Here is a 19,971-nt window from a genome sequence, read left to right as displayed (position 1 = left end):
GCACTTTGGGAGGCCGAGGCGGGCGGATCACGAGGTCAGGAGATCGAGACCACGGCGAAACCCCGTTAGCCGGGCGTAGTGGCAGGCGCCTGTAGTCCCAGCTACTCGGAGAGGCTGAGGCAGGAGAATGGCATGAACCCGGGAGGCGGAGCTTGCAGTGAGCCGAGATTGTGCCACTGCACTCCAGCTTGGGCGACAGAGCGAGACTCCGTCTCAAAACAAACAAACAAACAAAAAAAAAACACCAAAAAACTAGAAATAGTTACCATATGATCCAGCAATCTACTTCTGGGTATATATCCAACTGATATGAAATATGTATGTCAAAGAGATATCTACAATCCCATGTTTACTGAGTAATTATTCACAATAGCCAAGTTACAGAATCAACGGACGAATAGATAAGGAAAATGCAGTATATATACACAATGGAATACCAGCCTTATAAAAGATGTAAATTATGTCACTTGCAACAACATGGATGAACCTGGAGGACACTAAGAGAAATAAGCCAGGCACAAAATGACAAATACTGCACGTTCTTACTTATATGTGGAAGCTAAAAAAACCTCGACACATAGAAACACAGAGAATAATTGTGGTTACTAGAAGCTGGGAGCAGGGGGAATCAAGAGATGCTGATCAAAGGGTAAAACATTTCAGTTAGACAGGAGGAATAAATACTTTAAAAAAAGATATGCAAGCCTTATACTATATGCATAGTATCTAATTTGCTATACTGAAGATGATCTTGGGGATATATAAAAGGCCACACTAAAAAAAAAACACACACCCATAACGAAACAAAAACTTGAATAAGTTCTGATAACATGCATTAGTCTCTCAGGACCAAGAAAGAAATTTCTCAGTTAAAGGACCCAGTTTCTGATGTCTCACAACTTCAATATAGGACTAGTACACAAGGTTAAAGCAGACTGCTAGTAATAAAGACTTCAAAGACTAGTAAGAAATACAATTTTTTCTTTTCTTATTTTTGGAGATGGAATTTCGCTCTTGTTGCCCAGGCTGGAGTGCAATGGCGCGATCTTGGCTCACCGCAACCTCCTTCTCCTCAGTTCAAGCGATTCTCCTGCCTCAGGCTCCTGAGTAGCTGAATTAAAGGCATGGTCCACCACGCCCGGCTAATTTTGTATTTTTAGTAGAGACAGGGCTTCTCCATGCTGGTCAGGCTGGTCTTGAACTCCCAACCTCAGGTGATCTGCCTGCCTTGGCCTCCCAAAGTGCTGGGATTACAGGTGTGAGCCACTGCCCCTGGCCCAATTTTTTCTTTTTTGAGATGGGGTCTCACTCACTCTGTTGTCCAGGCTGGAGTGCAGTGGCACGATCTTGGCTCACCACAACCTCTGCCTCCCGGGTTCAAGCGACTCTTCTGCCTCAGGCTCCCGAGTAGCTGGGATTACAGGAGCCCGCCACCATGCCTGGCTAATTTTTGTATTTTTAGTAGACGGGGTTTCACCATGTTGGCCAGGCTGGTCTTGAACTCCTAACCTCAAGTGATCCACCTGTCTCAGCCTCCCAAATTGCTGGGATTACAGGGATGAGCCACTGTGCTTAACCATAAGCAATATGTTTTAAATCCTCCATAACAGCACCATAGCATCAGTTCTTACCAAGGGTCGCTGCTCCCATAGTGTAATTACAAAACAGAAGACTGTGAGGTTGTAGCACATGAGGGATTGCTACCACGAACTTTGCAATACCTCCTTCCATTCTCCATCCATAGCACCACTCTCTCCAGATTCACCAAATTCAGTTTTGAGCCCATATCCCCTGCTGTGGTTTGAAAGTGTCTGTCCCCCAAAAGTTCATGCGTTGGAAACTTAATTGCCAATGTAACAGTATTAAGAGGTGAGGGCCTCTAAGAGGTGACTGGGTCATGAGGGTAGAAGCCTCATAATAGATTAGCAGAAGTGAGTTAGTTCTCAAAGCAGTGGGTTGTTATAAAAGCAAGCTTGGGGCCGGGCACAGTGGCTCATACCTGTAATCCCAGCACTTTGGGAGGCTAAGGCTGGCGGATCACCTGAGGTCAGGAGTTTGAGACCAGCCTGATCAACATGGAGAAACCCTGTCTCCACTAAAAATACAAAATTAGCCGGGCGTGGTGACGCATGCCTGTAGTCCCAGCTTCTCGGGAGGCTGAGGCAGGAGAATCGCTTGAACCCGGGAGGCAGAGGTTGCAGTGAGCCGAGATTGCACCACTGCACTCCAGCCTGGGCAACAAGAGCTAAACTCTGCCTCAAAAAAAAAACAAAAAAACAAACAAACAACCAAGCTTGGGTTGGGCACGGTGGTTTACGCCTGTAATCCTAGCACTTTGGGAGGCAGAGGCAAGCAGATCATTTGAGGTCAGGAGTTCAAGGCCAGCCTGGCTAATATGGTGAAACCCGTCTCTACTAAAAATACAAAAATTAGCTGGGCATGATGGCAGGTGCCTGTAATCCCAGCTACTCGGGAGGCTGAGGCAGGAGAATCACTTGAACCTGGGAGGCAGACGCTGCAGTGAGCCAAGATCCCACCACTGCACTCCAGCCTGAGTGACAGAAATAAGACTCTGTCTCAAAAAAAAAAAAAAAAAAAAAAAAAGAAAAAAAAAAAGGCAAGCTTGGCTCACTCTAGTGGTCTCTGCTTTTCCACCATGTTATGATACAGTACAAAAGCCTTCGCCAGATGCTGTCACTATGCCTTTGGACTTCCCACTCTCCAGAACCATGGGCAAAATAAACATCTTTTCTGTGTAAGTTACACTGTCTCAGGTATTCTCTTATAGTAAGAGAAAATAGACTAAGATAACCCCAAAATAATGCCAAAACCAAAGCCAAGAAGAAAAGTACCAACTGACCCAGAAGAATATGGCTTTTCTAATTTTTTATAGATGATAAATGGACATATTAGAAAATTAAGGTGAGGTCTTTGTCCACATTTTTAACTTATCTATTGGGTTTATCTATTTATATTAAGTAAACTGCCTGATTCAGACTAACTGTGCTATGAAATGTAAAGTTACACCAGCGGTCCCCAACCTTTTTGTTACCAGGGAATGGTTTTGTGGAACACAATTTTTCCACAGACAATGGTTGGGGGGATGGTTTCAGGATGAAACTGTTCCACCTCAGATCATCAGGCATTAGATTCTCATAAGGACTGAGCAACCTAGATCCCTCACATGCACAGTTCACAATAGGGTTCGTGCTCCTATGAGAATCTAATGTCACCACTGATCTGACAGAAGGCGCAGGCTCAGGCAGTAATGCTTGCTCGCCTGCTGCTCACCTCCAGTTGTGTGGCCTGGTTCCTAATATGCCATGGACTGGTACTGGTCCACGGGCCAGGAGTTGGGGACCTCTGAGTTACACCATAAGTCTGGTCTGTGGTTTAGAATATTTTGAAACGAAATAGCAACACTCATTTTCAAAGGGACCTCTATCTTCTACAATTTTCAAAGGCATTCAAAATTTAGTGTATGGGAACCAGGCAGGTGGTGTACCTCTGTAGGCCCAGCTACTCAGCAGTCTAACTCAGGAGGATTACTTGAGCCCCACCGAGTTCATGGCTATAGTACACTATGATGGGTACCTGTGGGAACAGTCATTGCACTCCAGTGTAGGCAACATAGCGAGACCCATCTCTTTAAAAAATACAATGCATGGGATATGTGATTTTTATTTACAGAAATCTACAGTTCCCAAAAATATTGGGGTTTTTCCATTTTAAGAATATAGTTCTAAATCTCTCCCCTACTTAACCACATTTTATGCCCCCTCCCTACCCTAAAAAACAACTCATTTTTGAGCAAACTTCCTTTCACAGTAAGGGTAGATTCAGCTATTACCAAATCTCAGTCACTTCAGTCTACACCTGAAGTGATTCAGTAGCCTGAATTACGCCAGTGACTATTTCAGTCTTTTGCAAAGAGCTGAAAGCATTCTGAACTCTTCAGTACCCACCTCTACTCTGTCCCTCAAGAATCTTCCAAGGTAAAACACTTTAGTGAAGAGGGTGGAATCAAAAGCATGCCTATTCAATTTAAAGATGCAACAATGAACTATGCTGTATACCAGTCATAGGGGTTCTTGTCAACTAGACTGCAAGCTAGATTCATGAACAAAATGTGTAAGAGTTAAGATTAGAGGCCAGGAGCAGTGGCTCATGCCTATAATCCCAACACTTTGAGAGGCCAAGGTGGGTGGATCAGCTGAGGTCAGGAGTTCGAGACCAGCCTGGCCAACATGGTGGAACACCATCTTTGCTAAAAATACAAAAATTAGCCGGGTGTGGTGGCACGTGCCTGTAATCCCAACTACTTAGGAGGCTGAGGCAGAAGAATCGCTTGAACCCGGGAGGCGGAGGTTGCAGTGAGCCACGATCACGCCACCGCACTCCAGCATGGGTGACAGAGTGAGACCATCTCAAAACAAACAAACACACAAAAAGAGTTAAGATTAGCATCATGGTATGTAACAAACATAGCAGTTTAAAAAACGTCTAGGGCTGGGGGTGATGGCTCACGCCTGCAATCCCAGCACTTTGAGAAGCCGAGGCGGGCGGATCACGAGTTCAGGAGATCGAGACCATCCTGGCTAACATGGTGAAACCCCGTCTCTACTAAATATACAAAAAATTAGCCAGGCATAGTGGCAGGCACCTGTAGTACCAGCTAATTGGGAGGCTGAGGCAGGAGAATGGCGTTAACCCGGAAGGCGGAGCTTGCAGTGAGCCGAGACTGCCCCACTGCACTCCAGCCTGTGCGACAGAGCGAGACTCCTTCTCAAAAAAAAAAAAAAAAGAGTTCAAGACCAGACTGGCCAACATGGTGAAACCCTGTCGCTACTAAAAATACAAAAATTAGCCAGGCGTGGTGGTGCGTGCCTGTAATCCCAGTTACTCGGGAGGCTGAGGCAGGAGAATCACTTGAACCCAGGAGGTGGAGGTTACAGTGAGCCGAGATTGGGCCACTGCACTCCAGCCTGGGCGACAGAGAGACTCTGTCTCGAAAAAAAGAAGAAGAAGAAGAAGAAAGAAGAAGAAAGAAGAAGAAAGAAGAAGAAAGAAGAAGAAAGAAGAAAGAAGAAGAAAGAAGAAGAAAGAAGAAGAAGAAAAAAAAAAAAACTTCTAGACCAATATCTTTGACCCCTATCTCAAGAAGACTATTACAACTTTAAAAGAATGCACTAGAAATATAAGTATTTTCCCAAAAGAATAAAAAAGAGAGTCACACACACAATCTGTGTAGCAATGTAACTGAATTAAATACAGCTGGTCATTTCAATGGGGGAAAAATCTAGACCATTGATTGATTTTAAAAATATCTATTATTTAATCAAAATAAAAAGGTCCTATGACTGCAAATGTAGACAAAACCTTAACAAGTGAAAATTAAATTAACAGTAAGATTTGTGATTACACAATTGATAGAAAGAATATTACACAGTCAGGAGACCAGAATCTGATAACCAGCTATATGATGTTAGGCAAGTTACTTAACTCCTTGGGGAATTTTTGTTACTCACCAATCAAAATGAGCAGAGGCGATCTTTGAAGTCCTGTGTACCTCAAAATCTATGATTCAATTCTACTCAATAGTTACTGAGCACAGTCCCCATTATACACATAGTTGTCAAACTATTAAAATTAATGCTAGGGGCTGGGTGCAGTGGCTCACACCTGTAATCCCAGCACTTTGGAAGGTCAGGGCAGGAGGACTGCTTGAGCCCAGAAGTTCAAGAACCAGCCTGGGTGAGATGGTGAGACCCTGACTCCACACACAAAACAAAAAACAAAACAAAACAAAACAAACAAACAAAAAAACTGGCTGAGTGTGATGGTACATGCCTGTAGTCCCAGCTACTCGGAAGGCTTACGTGGAAAGACTGGTTGAGCCCAGGAGTTCAAGGCTGCAATGAGCTTATGATCACGCCATTGCACTCAAGCCTGGATGACAAAAAGAGACCCTATCTTTATAAAACAAACAAAAACTAAAATTAATGCTAGATGTGTAGGAACCAGTAATAGTAGATGTGGTCCCCGCTACCCTCCTTTTTTTTTTGGAGACAAGATCTCACTATGTTGCCCAGACTGTACTCAAACTTGTGGGCTCAAGTGATTTTCCCACCTCAGCCTTGGGAGCAGCTGGGACTATAGGTACAGACCACTGTCCCTGGCTTTTTTTTTTTTCTTTTCTTTCCTTTTTTAAATTTACTCCTCTCAGCTCATACCTATTTAAGAAAAACAAAAACCAAAAACCTTTATTGAAATGCAATTCACATATCATACAATTTGCTCACTTGAGGTGTACAATTCAATGGGTTTTAGTATATTAATGGAGTTGCGTAATCACTACAATCAATTTTACATTTTCATCACTCCAAAAAGAAAACCTCTTACCTTTAGCAGTCATGCTATGTTTTCACCAGCTTCCGAAGCCCTAGAAAACCATTAATCTACTTTGTGTTTCTGTACATTCACCTATTCTGGACTTTAGGTATTAGTTTGATCCTCATAAAGAGCACACAACCCAGATCCCTCAAATGCACAGTTCACAATAGGGTTCGTGCTCCTATGAGAATTTAATCCCACCACTGATCTGACAGGAGATGGAGCTCAGGTGGTAATGCTCGACCTGCTGCTCACCTCCTGCTGTGTGGTTCCTAACAGGCCAGACTGGTACTGGTCCATGGCCCAGGGGTTGGGGACCCCTCATATAAAGGGAATCATGCAATACACAGCCTTTTGTGTCTGGCTTTTTTTTACTTCATATATAATGGTTATTTCTTTTTTTTTCTTTTTCTTACCGGTGCTCTACACATTCAGAAAAAGTTCTCTAGTAACATACTACAGAAATGATCCCTGAAAATATAGTCTTAGTATATAATTTTCTTTTTTTTTTTTTTTTTTTTGAGATGGAGTCTCGCTCTGTTGCCCAAGCTGGAGTGCAATGGCACGATCTCAGCTCACTGCAACCTCTGCCTCCCGGGTTCAAGCGATTCTCTTGTCTCAGCCTCCCGAGTAGATTACAGGCATACATCACCACGCCCAGCTAATTTTTTGTATTTTAGTAGAGATGGGCTTTCACCGTGTTGCCCAGGCTGGTCTCGAACTCCTGAGCTCAGGGAATCCACCCGCCTTGGCCTCCCAAAGCACTAGGATTGCAGGCATCAGCCCCTACACCTGGCCGGTATATGTTTTTAAGATAGCATGTACCAGTATTTCATTTCTTTTTATTGCTGAATAATATTCTACTGTATTATATGGATATTTTATTCATTCATTCATCAGTTGTGGGTTTTGGATTGTTTCTACTTTTGACTATCATGAATAATGCTGCTACCAACATTTATGTACAAGTCCACACAAAAACTTGTGTATTCATTTCTCCTGGGTATATATCTAGGAGTAGAACTATCGGGTCATAAATAACTCTATGTTTAACCTTTCAAGAAACTGCCTAACTGTTTTCCAAAGCAGCTGCAATACTTTACATTCCTACCAGCAATGCACAGAAGTTTCCATTTCTCTACATTCTCACCAAAAAGGCTGCTACAATTTAAAAATAATGCACAGAAGGGAAATACATACGTATTTCCCTAAAGGAATAAAAAACAGAGTCACACACACAAGCTGTGTAACAAAGTGACTGAACTTACTTTTTTTTTTGAGACAGGGTCTCACTATGTTGCCCAGGCTAGTCTCAAACTCCTGGGCTCAAGTGATCCTCCTGCCTCAGCCTCCCAAGTAGCTAGGATTGTTGTCTTCTGCAATATAGCCATCCAAGTGGCTGTGGAGTAGATGTTTTAAAATTACAACATATGATTATCAAAGTGACAAGTTTTGTGACTTTAAGAAACTCATTCAATCACTTTGAAATTCAGCCTTCTCATCCATAAAATGGAAATAATAAGACTATTATAGGGTTCTTAAGGGCTTTAGTGAAATAATATAGAAAAAATTTATAGTATCTATCACAAAGCATACAATCAACAGTAGTTTATTATTATCATTAGGTTCTCTGCCTTCTAGAACTCACCAATCTAAATGGAAAAACAAAATGCCCTTATAAAGTATTGCCTGGCAATACTTAAATGCGAAAACAAGTGGCAGAGATAATAAAGATACAAGAATGCAAGGAGAATGATATGACTGATGAGTGTAAGGGATGGGAAAAGCCTGTGGGACATTTGCTGCATCTTGAATAGTAAGATCAGCATAGCTAGGAAAGGCAAGAGGAGGCAGGCATCGCACACATGGGCCCAGATTAAAGAAGGAAAAAAAGGCTGGGCGCGGTGGCTCACGCCTGTAATCCCAGCACTTTGGGAGGCCGAGACGGGTGGATCACGAGGTCAGGAGATCGAGACCATCCTGGCTAACATGGTGAAACGCCGACTCTACTAAAAATACAAAAAATTAGCCGGGCGCGGTGGCAGGTGCCTGTAGTCCCAGCTACTCGGGAGGCTGAGGCAGGAGAATGGCGTGAACCCGGGAGGCGGAGCTTGCAGTGAGCTGAGATTGCGCCACTGCACTCCAGCCTGGGCGACAGAGCGAGACTCCGCCTCAAAAAAAAAAAAAAAAAAAAAAAAGGAAAAAAAGAGCCCCGGTATCAGAAACCAAAAACCAGCTGGGTATGGTGGCTCCAGCCTGTAATCCCAGCTCTCAGCACTTTGGGAGGCTGAGGCAATAGGATCGTTTCAGGCAAAGAGTTTGAGACCATCCCGGGCAATATAGCAAGACCTCAATTCTACAAAAAATGAAAAAAAAAAAAAAAAAATAGCTGGGTGTGGTGGAACCATGCTAGTAGTCCCTGCTACTCAGGAGCCTAGGAGTTTAAGGCTGCAGTGAGCATGACGGCACTACTGCACTCCAGCCTGGGTGACAGAATGAGACCATCTCAAAAAATTAATAGAAACAAAACAAAAAACAGGACCGTACGTTCAGACTTGATGGCAGCAGGAAATATGTTTGAGTGGGTGGGATAGGGACGATCACAGAACTGAAGCCTCTGAACTTCACCGCCCGAGCAATAGGAGTTATCGAAGATTTATAGGAAACTATGAAATTAGGCTTTTAGCAAAAATAATCTGGCAGCAGAGGGAAAGACTTGATGCCAATTAACCTATCAGAAAGTTGTTTCAAAGGCTAGGCACAGGGGCTCATGCCTGTAATCTCAGCACTTTGGGAGGCCGAAGCAGGTGGTTCTCTTGAGTCTGGGAGTCCAGACCAGCCTGGGCAACGTGGCGAAACTCCATCTCTATAAAAACACACAAAAAATTAGCCAGGCACGGTGGTGCATACCTGCAGTCTCAGCTACCTAGGAGGCTGAGGTGGGAGGATTACCTCGGCCTGGGAGGCTGCAGTGAGCTATAATCACGCCAGTGCACTCCAACCTGGGTGACAGAGTGAGACCCTGTCTCTCCACCCCCAACAAAGTTGTTTCTGATAAGATAAAAAGTGGAAATTTAGATAAAGGGACCAGATGTGAGAAGCACAGAGTAAGAAGAATGAAAGACTCATTGAATGAAATGGAATGACGTTATGAACATTCTGGAAATAACACAATCTGGAAATGCCAATATACCCAAAATGCAATCTGAAAATGAGAACACATATTGGTAATCAAATCATTAATACAAACTTACCCTCTGCAATATCTGAGCATGATGTACCAATGGCTGTGTCCCCACTGTCGGCTACACTTGAACATCGGCTGAAGCGGCTCCGAAAGGGCTCCGAGATAACTGGGGTCTGCCATTCAGTCCCCAGGGAACTGCCCTTCTGAATCACATTGGAACCTGAAACAAGAGGCATTTCCCACCTTTACTGTGAACCGGCTGATGTAACCCCATCAGATCTTTTTTTTAAAAAAAATCACATAAACCTAAGAGAGAATAGCAGCAACCCACCCCTTTCTCTCTCCTGTGCCTATTTCGGCTGCTCCAATCTAGCTTTTTTTTTTTTTTTTTTTTTTTTGAGATGGAGTCTGCTCTGTCGCCCAGGCTAGAGTGCAGTGGCGCGCAGCTCACTGCAACCTCTGCCTCCTGGGTTCAAGCAATTCTCTGCCTCAGCCTACTGAGTAGCTGGGATTTCAGGCGCCGCCACCATGCCCAGTTAATTTTTGTATTTTTAGTAGAGACGGGGTTTCACCATCTTGGCCAGGCTGGTCTTGAACTCCTGATCTCATAATCCACCCGCCTTGGCCTCCCAAAGTGCTGAGATTACAGGTGTGAGCCACCACGCCAAGCCTGAGCTAGTTAATTTTAAGTGGAAATAGTATGAGAAGTGAGAATATTCAAAGATGGTAATAAGACCCATGAAGAATCCAGGAGTACTGGAACAGAGAACAATCGTATTTAATAGCAGTGGCCATTTACTGAAACCTGTAAAGCCACAGGACCTTACAAACATAATCTCGCCTACCTACTTACTGAAAAGTATTACCACTCCTATTTTACAGAGGGGAGGGCTGATATTTGAACCCAGTTCTTTCTGATTCCAAAACCCACATTCTTTCCTCTTACAGTTTCTCAATGGTGCTTTTGGCATTCTGGGGATGACCATTCGTCAATGTGTAGTCTATACATTACAGAATGGTTTAGCATCCCTGTTTCCCACTCACTGAATGCCAGCAGCAACCCTCAACCAAGCCCACCATCATTGTGAAACCAGAAAATAACCATATAGTTCCAAATCATTCCTAGGGCAACAAGCAGTCCAGTCCCCAGTTGAAAATCATTACTTTGAGGTTGCAGTCAGCCAAGACTGCACCACTGCACTCCAGCCTAGGCAACAAGAGAAAAACTCCATCTCAAAAAAAAAAAAAAAAGAAAATCATTGCTTCACTGAACCAGGGTACCCTCAATAGGTGAATCCTATTGAGATCAAGGTGAGTTTTGAAAGTCAATCTGAAGAGCCTAGGGCTTTATCTTGAGAGCAACGTGAAGAAATCACTAAAACTGCTGAGCAGGTTAAGACAAAAAGACTGATGAGATTTATTTGATTTAAAATATGCTGTTTAGGGGGAGGTAGGCAGTAAGTGTTCAATAAATACTTGATTCACTAACATTCTAGCAAAGACTTAAATTTATTTTTTAAAAACCACTATAATTTTCCTAAGGTGTATCTGGTGATCCATGTAAACAAATAAACAAAAAAAACCAATGGCAGCTACTTATCCTCCATTTAACTTAAAGTGTGAGAGCCGATTTCAGAAAATACGGTTCTACAGACTCTGATCTAGTGGGAGGCAAATGATATTTGGACACAAATTACTTTATTCCTTTCTTCCAAGTTTAGTGCTTCTCCCATCTTTTTAACCTATTTTCTTCTACTTTTGCTCCTTTTTTGCTACCCTTACTTTGGCTTTCTACTGAAGGCAACCTGACTTTCCCCAAATACTTCTTCTATTCTTTGGATCACAGTGACTGCCTGATTTGAAAGAATCTTTATATACTCAGTAATCTGTAATTGTTATAGAAGACACAGGCAACAATCAGAGTTTCTGAGCAGCATGAGATTAGCCAATGCTACTATATTAAGTTGGTGTAATTCTGGCCCAAAGCAAAAAAATCCGACCTTCTGGTGAGTCTACACAGCTTTCTCTCTCTAGTCAGTGTAAAATTTGCCAGGCCTTTTCAAACAGTTAAGATTGAGGGCCTCTATTACCATCTTCCTGACTTCCTACTGGAAACCGCTTCCCTGTTACTACTACTAATCTTCCACTCTTCATCGTTTTTCCATCCACCTACTCCATACTCTAATTCCAAAGAGTTATTTGTTAAAAATATATTTTGGTATATTTATAGAGGTTTACACTTATTTCAAAATTGAAATTTAAATGCTGAAGTTGGCCGGGTGCAGTGGCTCATGCCTGTAATCCTGGCGCTTTGGGAGGCCGGGGCGGGCAGATTACCTGAGCTCAGGAGTTGGAGAACAGCCTGGGCATATGGCAAAACACCGTCTCTACTAAAAATACAAAAAAATTAGCCAGGTGTGGTGGTGCATGCCTGTAATCCCAGCTACTTGGGAGGCTGAGGCACGAGAATCACTTAAACCTGGGAGACAGAAGTTACAGTGAGCTGAGATTGTGCCACTGCACTCCAGCCTGGGCCACAGAGCAAGACTCTGTCTCCAAAAAAAAAAAAAAAAACTGCTGAAATTTTTTGTGTTATAGTGCATGTCCTGTCAGTAGCATCCTTATCAATTATTAAGACCATTATTAATCTGAATGAGATACTACTGAAGAGAGAAAAAAACCATAGGAAAGGCAATGTTCCAAAAACTTGCATTACATACATAATTGTCATAGAAACTGTACAAACCTAAGAGAATGTGCAGCACATAGCAGATGTTTAAAAAATATTTGCTGAGGCTGGGCGCAGTGGCTCACGCCTGTAATCCCAGCACTTTGAGAGGCCCAGGCGGGCGGATCACAAGGTCAGGAGATTGAGACCATCCTGGCTAACACGGTGAAACCCCATCTCTACTAAAAAATGCAAAAAATTAGCTGGGCATGGTGGCAGGCGCCTGTAGTCCCAGCTACTTGGGAGGCTGAGGCAGGAGAATGGCATGAACCTGGGAGGCGGAGCTTGCAGTGAGCCGAGATCACGCCACTGCACTCCAGCCTGGGTGACAGAGTGAGACTCCATCTCAAAAAAAAAAAAAAAAAAAAATTCTGCTCAAGGAATCTTGAATTGATTCAACCAAAGCTTATAATGGTGCCTACTATATGCAAGGCAGCATGCCTAAGAGAATACACCTAACATTTACCGAATATCTATGCTGAGTAAGGCACTGTGAGATTTTAGAGTTAAATAAAACATACCCTAAGTTGAATTAAATGTGCCCTCTTCTGTACCAATACCCCAGAATTCAACAAGTCATTTTTCTAAAATATTACTTATTTGAAATATATATTATCTACTTAATATGCCTGCACAGTGTATACATATATTTATGTGTTTAATACACAGTCAGTTCTCCATATCCATGGTTTCTTTTTTTTTCCCTTTTTTTTGAGACACAGTCTCGCTCTGTTGCCCAGGCTGGAGTGCAGTGGCGCGATCTCAGCTCACCTCAACCTCTGCTTCCTGTGTTCAAGTGATTCTCCTGCCTCAGCCTCCCAAGTAGCTGGGATTATAGGCATGTGCCACTGCACCCGGCTAATTTTTGTATTTTTAATAGACACGGGGTTTTACCATGTTGGCCAGGCTGGTCTCGAACTCCTGACCTCAGGTGATCCGCCCGCCTTGGGCTCCCAAAGTGCTGGAATTATAGGCGTGAGCCACAGCGCCTGGCCATATCCATGGTTTCTATGTGTGTGAATTCAATCAATTTTTTTTTTTAATGGTATCTTACTGAACGTGCATAGACTTGTTTTTCTTCTTATTCCCCAAACAATACAGTATAACTATTTACATAGCATTTACATTGCATTGGGTATTACAAGTAATCTAGAGACGATTTAAGGTAAACAGTAGGATATACACAGGTTATATGCAAATACCACACCATTTTATATCAGGGACTTGAGTATCTGTGGATTTTGGTATCCGCAGGAGGTCCTGGAACCAGTCCAACATGGACACTTAAGGACTGTATATATTTAATATATCTACTGAAGTTTCAAAATCTTGTTAATCCATTCTAAATTCCTGAGTTTCTAGTAACAACGCAACAGAATCTGTTGGCATCCAAGCAGAATTCCTATCTTTGTGGGCTAGCAGATGACTGACCCACCCGGAGGACAAAGACAACATAGAACACAGTAATTTATGCTGTGTTTTTCTGATTTCAAATGGAACTATGTTGCAGTCTTTCTGTTCCAATCCTTTATATGTCGTCCTCTCCCAACCACGTGGTCCTGTTGAAAGCCACGTAGCACAAGAGATAAATAATTGTTCCCTCAGAGACCTGTTTTTGTATTCAATGAAGCCCCATGTTATTTTTATTCTTTTAGCACCAGCATTTCAGTGAATGCTTGTTTGTTCAATATATACCTTAAGGAATATGAAAAAACAGAACAAAGGTCAGAATTTAACCCAGAAAACTTTTGGACTACTCACTCGGTGAAGTGACCTGAGAGATCCCCTCAGTTGGATATTTCTCCTGCATGGCCATCACAGTTATTTGAGCCAACTGTAGAATGAAGGAATAACCAGTCAGTTCTCTGCAGTATCTTTAATTCCCCGCAACTCAGTTCTCATTCAACTGAAACTGTCAAAACCATATAGAATATTCAAGTATTTGGCCAGGCACAGTGGCTCATACCTGTAATCCTAGCACTTTGGGAGGCCAAGGCGGGCGGATCACCTGAGGTCAGGAGTTCAAGATCAGCCTGACCAACATGGGGAAACCCCATCTCTACTAAAAACACAAAAATTGGCCGGGCATGGTGGCACACATCTGTAGTCCCAGCTACTCAGGAGGCTGAGGCAGGAGGATTGCTTGAACCCGGGAGGCAGAGGTTTCAGTGAGCCAAGATCACACCACTGCACTCCAGGATGGGCAACTGAGCAAGACTCCATCTCAAAAAAAATAAAAAAGAATATTCAAGTATTCTAAATGTTATATTCCTAAGGATATTTAGGAGTAAATATGTTTTTACGTGTTTTACTTCTAAGGATATTTTTAAAGACAAAGTAAATCCCAATACTCCACTCTACTGCTCTTCCTAAATCTAGTATAGAAAACCTAGAACCAGAGATTACCAATACAGATTCCATATGGTCCTAGAACCCCTCTGGTTTTTATAAAATTTAAAAATATTACTTTTAATTAACAAACTTTACCATGAATCTTCTTAGCCATGGGGACCTGATGACAGGATGAGGTGGATAAAGAACTAAAGAACTAAACCAACAGTGAAGTATTACAGCATCAATTATGATTAACACAAAACAAATTCCTCAATTTTTCCAGTAATTAAAGTCAGTCATACGATGTATAAAGATGGAAAGAACTCTTTCTCATAAGTAGAACCCCAATCCTGAGCTAGGAACATGAAGTTCTTGTCCTATGTTCTCACTCCTTAAAATATTTATATTTACGGTATACTAGGGGTAGGTGCTGAGAATTCAGCAGAAGTGGATTTGAAGTCTAAACAAATACACTTGAACCCACTAAACATTAAGTTATCAATTTATTAGCCATGTAACCTTGGGCAAATTTCTTAGTATCTCTGTTCCTCAGTTTCTTCATATAAAAACGAGGATAACGACACAACCTAATTCATGTTAATTCATTTATAATTAACTTACAACAGTTCCTGACACATACTAAGTGCTGTTATTACTTGGCAATTTACATCAACAAAAGAAGCACTGTACAGCCCATGGAAGATCAAGGAGTATCAACTCAAACTCTAAATTTATAAAAGCCCCAAAAGAGTTTGGGACAATTCGGCCGGGCTCAGTGGCTCATGCCTGTAATCCCAGCACTTTGGGAGGCTGAGACAGGTGGATTACCTGAAGTCAGGAGTTCGAGACCAGCCTGGCCAACATGGTGAAACCCCGTCTCTACTAAAAATACAAAAATTAGCTGGGCGTGGCGGCAGGCGCCTGTAATCCCAGCTACTCACGAGGCTGAGGCAGGAGAATCGCTTGGACCTTGGAGGCGGAGGTTGCAGTGAGCCAAGATCGCGCCATTGCACTCCAGCCTGGGCGACAGAGCAAGACTCCGTCTCAAAAAAAAAAAGAGTTTGGGACAATTCATAGAACATAACTCTATCACTCTGGAGAAAAAAGAAGACTATATGGTACTATTTCTCTAATGTACTTTAGTGACCTCTATAGTATTCTCTTAGTAACAACAACCCAAACGCTTATTAATTCACTGCATCTACAACAGAAAGGGTATCATCCTCCAGAATCCCAGTTCTTCACATACTGGGTGAGGGAAGCTTTGTTCAGTAATAAAAGCTTTAGTTTATGGCAAGTATTATTCAGTGAGTTAAATGATGACATAGAAGGATTAGATTACCTCCTTACTAGTGATTTCCTTTCTTGTCAATATCAAAATCCTTTTCTTCACTCCTTTCTTTAAAGGATAACTAAATGGTAGGTGCACTGGATTCTAAGGCGTTTCTAAATTCAGACAAGTTGAAAACACGGTGACAGAAGGAGAACTCCCAGTTACCCTATGACTCAGCAATTCTACACTGAAGTATACACCCAAGAGAAATGAAAACATAGGTTTACACAAAAGCTTCAATAAGAATGTTCATAGCAGCATTATTTACAATAGCCAAAAAGTGGAAACAACACAAATATCCATGAGCTAATGAATAGATACATAAAATGTGGTATATCCAAAAAACAGAATATTATTCAGCAATAAAAGTAAGTACTGATACATGTGACAACATGGATGAACACTGAAGACATGCAAAGTCAAAGAAGTCAAACAAAAGGCTTCATCCTATTTATATAAAATGTTAGAATAGGCAAATCCATAGAGACACAGATTAGTGATTGCAAGGGACTGAGAGGAGGGAGGGTAGGAGAATAGGAAGGGACTGCTAATGGACACCGGGTTTCTTTTCAGGGTGATCAAAATGTTCTGAGATTAGATAGTGGTGACTGACTGCACAACCTTGCCAATATATTAAAAGCCTCTGAATTGCACACACATAAAATTAAATTTTATGGTATGTGATAGAAGCCAAAAATAAAATTCTAAGGCACCCCCAACCATCTGAATGGATCCCTCCCCTTGGCCAAGGGCATTCCAAAGTTAAGCTGAAAAACCTGTTAAGGCCATAATGGTGGTAGTGGTGGTGAAGTCCTACACCCCTCATTATACCCTCCTCCCTTCTGGAATTTAGGAAAAGCATTACCATTAACACAGACGTCTGTAAGAAACATTTACAATCTATTCTCTCTAAAACCTGGTATTTGGAGGCTTCATCTGCACAATAAAACCTTGATCCCCAGGATACCTTAACCCAGACATTCCTTTCTATTGATAACAACTTTCAACCAACAGCCAATCAGAAAATTTTGAAATCTACCTATGACCTGGAAGCCACCACCCCCTAAGAGTTGTCTTACCCTTCCAGATCAATGTAAATCTTACATGTATTTGACTGATGTCTCATGTCTCCCTAAAATGTTTAAAACCAGGGCACGTTATCAGGATCACCTGAGGGCTGTGTCAGGGGCCACTGGTCACCCATATTTGGCTCAGAATAAATCCCTTCAAATATTTCAGAGTCTGACTCTCCTTGACAACAAATATCTCAGAAAAAAGAAAAAAAAGAAAGAAAGAAACCCCGTAAGGAGTAAAACAATACAAAATAAATCATTCTTAAGTTCAGAATTAGAGGAGCTACTGGTGGAAATTTTTGGGACAACTGAAGGAGACAGAAATTTCTTGGGATAAAAATGAGAGAAGTGAATGTACAAGAAGTAACACAAGCAGTTATAAAGCTTAGAAAGGGAGTGAATGGAGGCAGACAGAGAAAAAAAAAAAAGCACCCAACAGGATTGGTTTCCATCTTCAAAGCCCTTTAAACTACAGAAATAGTCATTCATTCAACAAATTCAACATGCATTCTGCACTGTGCTCAACACTTTTTAGGTATCACGTCTCATGTTTCATGCTCACATCAACCCTATGAGGCAGCTACTATTATCCTCATTTTATGGATGAGAAAATAAAGGTTTAGAGTAGTGAAGGTCATACAGCTAGGAAGAGGCTTCAAAGCCAGGACTGTACTCGAACGCTACAGGAGTCTAGTCAGCATTCTACATGTGACAAAACACAAAAAAAGAGATCAAGCATGGCACCACAAGTTGGAGTTTCTGCCTCAGACAGCTAGAGCTGCAAGCCTTAATTATATGAGCAGTAAAAGCTCATAAAATTTCTTCACTTTGTCCTTGGTCATCACCTAGACTTTCTCAAGTTGCTACCGAAGAATTAGATTTTGACTGCCATAAGTATTTTTCCCCTATAAGAATTACAATCGAAGTGTGGCCGGGTGCGATGGCTCACGCCTGTAATCCCAGCACTTCGGGAGGCCGAGGCGGGCGGATCACCTGAGGTCGGGAGTTTGAGACCAGCCTGACTAACATGGAGAAACGCCATCTCTACTAAAAATACAAAATTATCCGTGCATGGTGGCGCATGCCTGTAATCCCAGCTACTCGGGAGGCTGAGGCAGGAGAATCGCTTGAACCCAGGAGGCGGAGGTTGCGGTGAGCCGACATCGTGCCACGGCACTCCAGCCTGGGCAACAAGAGCAAAACTCTGTCTTAAAAAAAAAAAAAAAGAATTACAATCTAAGTGTGGAACATCACGCTTGGCAGCTGTTAAGAGAACTACATCAAGACAAGAGAGGATCTGAAGGGATACACAGACAGCTGACACAGACAAACGAAGGATCTCACACCATCACACTATTTTCACCGCCTTGATCATTCATTAAACCTTGTGAAAAAGAAGCCAAATCCTTGAGAAGTTGCTTTTACAAAGAAAAGTCGTGAGACATACAAAACCACTAGATCATTATAAAGTAGACAAGGTCTGAGGGCAAGTCAATGAGGCCTGGCTAGCTTCATCATCCTTGTATCACCACCGCCCCCTACGTATCCCAGTGTTCAATTCATCAACCGAAATTTACTGCGTGCCTACTATGCGCCTGGCTCTGAGCCACGTGTTGGGGATATACTGGTGTAAAGGATCGCTCTCATTAACTGAGGTGAAGTAAGCTTTGAATTTACTGTTGAACAAATAAACCTGAACACACTAAACTTTCGGTTCAATCAAAGCACCAGCTCCTTCTCGCTGAAGGGAGCTTCCTCACCTTCCGCCCTACTGACATTTTGGGGGATTTTTCTTTGTTGTTGGGGGCGTCCTATACACAGTAGGCTGTGTAGAAGCATCCCTGGCTTCTTCGCACTAGACGCCAGTAGCAAGCCCTGGAGCTGTGACTATCAAAAAAGTTTCCAGACATCGACCAATGTCCCCCAGGGAAGCAAAATCGCCCCGGCCGAGAAGTACCGGGGTTAAGGCCCCGCCAAGTGCTCTCCGTCCCACAACCTTAATTCTCTATACAGCCTTCCAATCTCGGCTCAAACTTCACCTCCTCGGGGAGGGCTCCCTGACCTCTCCGACTAGATCCGCGCCTTCTGTTTTGTGCTCTTTGTAAGATTTCTCCACTCTACCCTCACTGCGCGCCGAGGGATTACCCCGCTAAACGTCGACTCCCCTCCCAGGGCTGTGCGCTCCGCGAGGGCAAGGAATGCGCCGCCCGCTGTGTCCCTGGCTATCGGCACAGGGCCTGGCACGCAGGTAAAGCGACTGTCGTGGGGTGAACCACGGAGGGCAAAGCAAGGCAACGGGGGAAGCGAGGGGAATGGGACGCCAGAGGGTGTGTGCCGCGGCACTCGCTTCGGAGCGGAGGCGCATGCGCTTCGCTCTCCCCGGCCCCTCACGGTGGCAGGTCGCGAGCGTCTGCGGCTTCGCCGGAGCTACGGGAGAAGAGGCAAGGTCGGCCGCTAGGACTGGGGCTCCCGAGGGAGGAAAACTTACACGGGCCTGAAAGTGGGCGGCGAAATCCCTCACTCGGGAAGACTGACTGCAGCCACCACGTCTGCACTGAGCCGTGGTTCCCTCCCTCAGCTCCTCTAACGGCCGTTGCACGCCCGCGAGGCCGCGCGCCACAGAACGCGCGTCGTCCGGCCCCACCCCGTGCTGCTGCCTCTGGCCAATCGGGAGTCGAGCCGCGCCGGCTTTCCGCCCCTTTCTATCCTTTTCTGACCAATCGGCAGTCGAGCCGCGTCGGTATCCCGCCCCCGCACGCTACCCTCTGCTCAGAGAGCCGGACGGATCTTTCTGCGCATGACCACGCCGCCACTTGACTGCTTCTCTGCCCCTTGCCTCGTTTTACCTGTAGGTGGAGCCCTGCTCACCTAGACCTGGAGGGGCCCTGCTGGGCCTGTGCAGGTTGGGAAGCTGGCGGCCCGG

The 19,971-nt window shown here is 43.5% G+C and overlaps 1 protein-coding gene and 1 pseudogene across 3 annotated transcripts in view; both read right to left on the bottom strand.

The window, feature by feature from the left end:
* CEP85 (centrosomal protein 85) overlaps positions 1–19,688 on the bottom strand; it is a 48,853-nt gene extending 29,165 nt beyond the window's left edge. For 2 of the 3 annotated variants that reach the window (XM_030805053.1, XM_030805051.1), the window contains exons 1-3: positions 19,537–19,688; positions 14,070–14,142; positions 9,648–9,800 (exon numbers count right to left, since the gene is read on the bottom strand). In XM_030805053.1, the coding sequence (XP_030660913.1) occupies positions 9,648–9,800; positions 14,070–14,124 (208 nt within the window). In that variant the 5' untranslated portion in view covers positions 14,125–14,142; positions 19,537–19,688. Of the gene's footprint in view, positions 1–9,647; positions 9,801–14,069; positions 14,143–15,984; positions 16,060–19,536 lie in introns of those variants that run through there. The other variant, XM_030805052.1, reaches the window with a different exon arrangement.
* LOC115833108 lies at positions 6,788–6,880 on the bottom strand (annotated as a pseudogene).
* Positions 19,689–19,971: the final 283 nt, after the last annotated feature.

The sequence above is a fragment of the Nomascus leucogenys genome, chromosome 24, assembly GCF_006542625.1.
Source record: "Nomascus leucogenys isolate Asia chromosome 24, Asia_NLE_v1, whole genome shotgun sequence".
Taxonomy (NCBI): domain Eukaryota; kingdom Metazoa; phylum Chordata; class Mammalia; order Primates; family Hylobatidae; genus Nomascus; species Nomascus leucogenys.
This window is presented reverse-complemented; position numbering and strand designations above follow the sequence as displayed.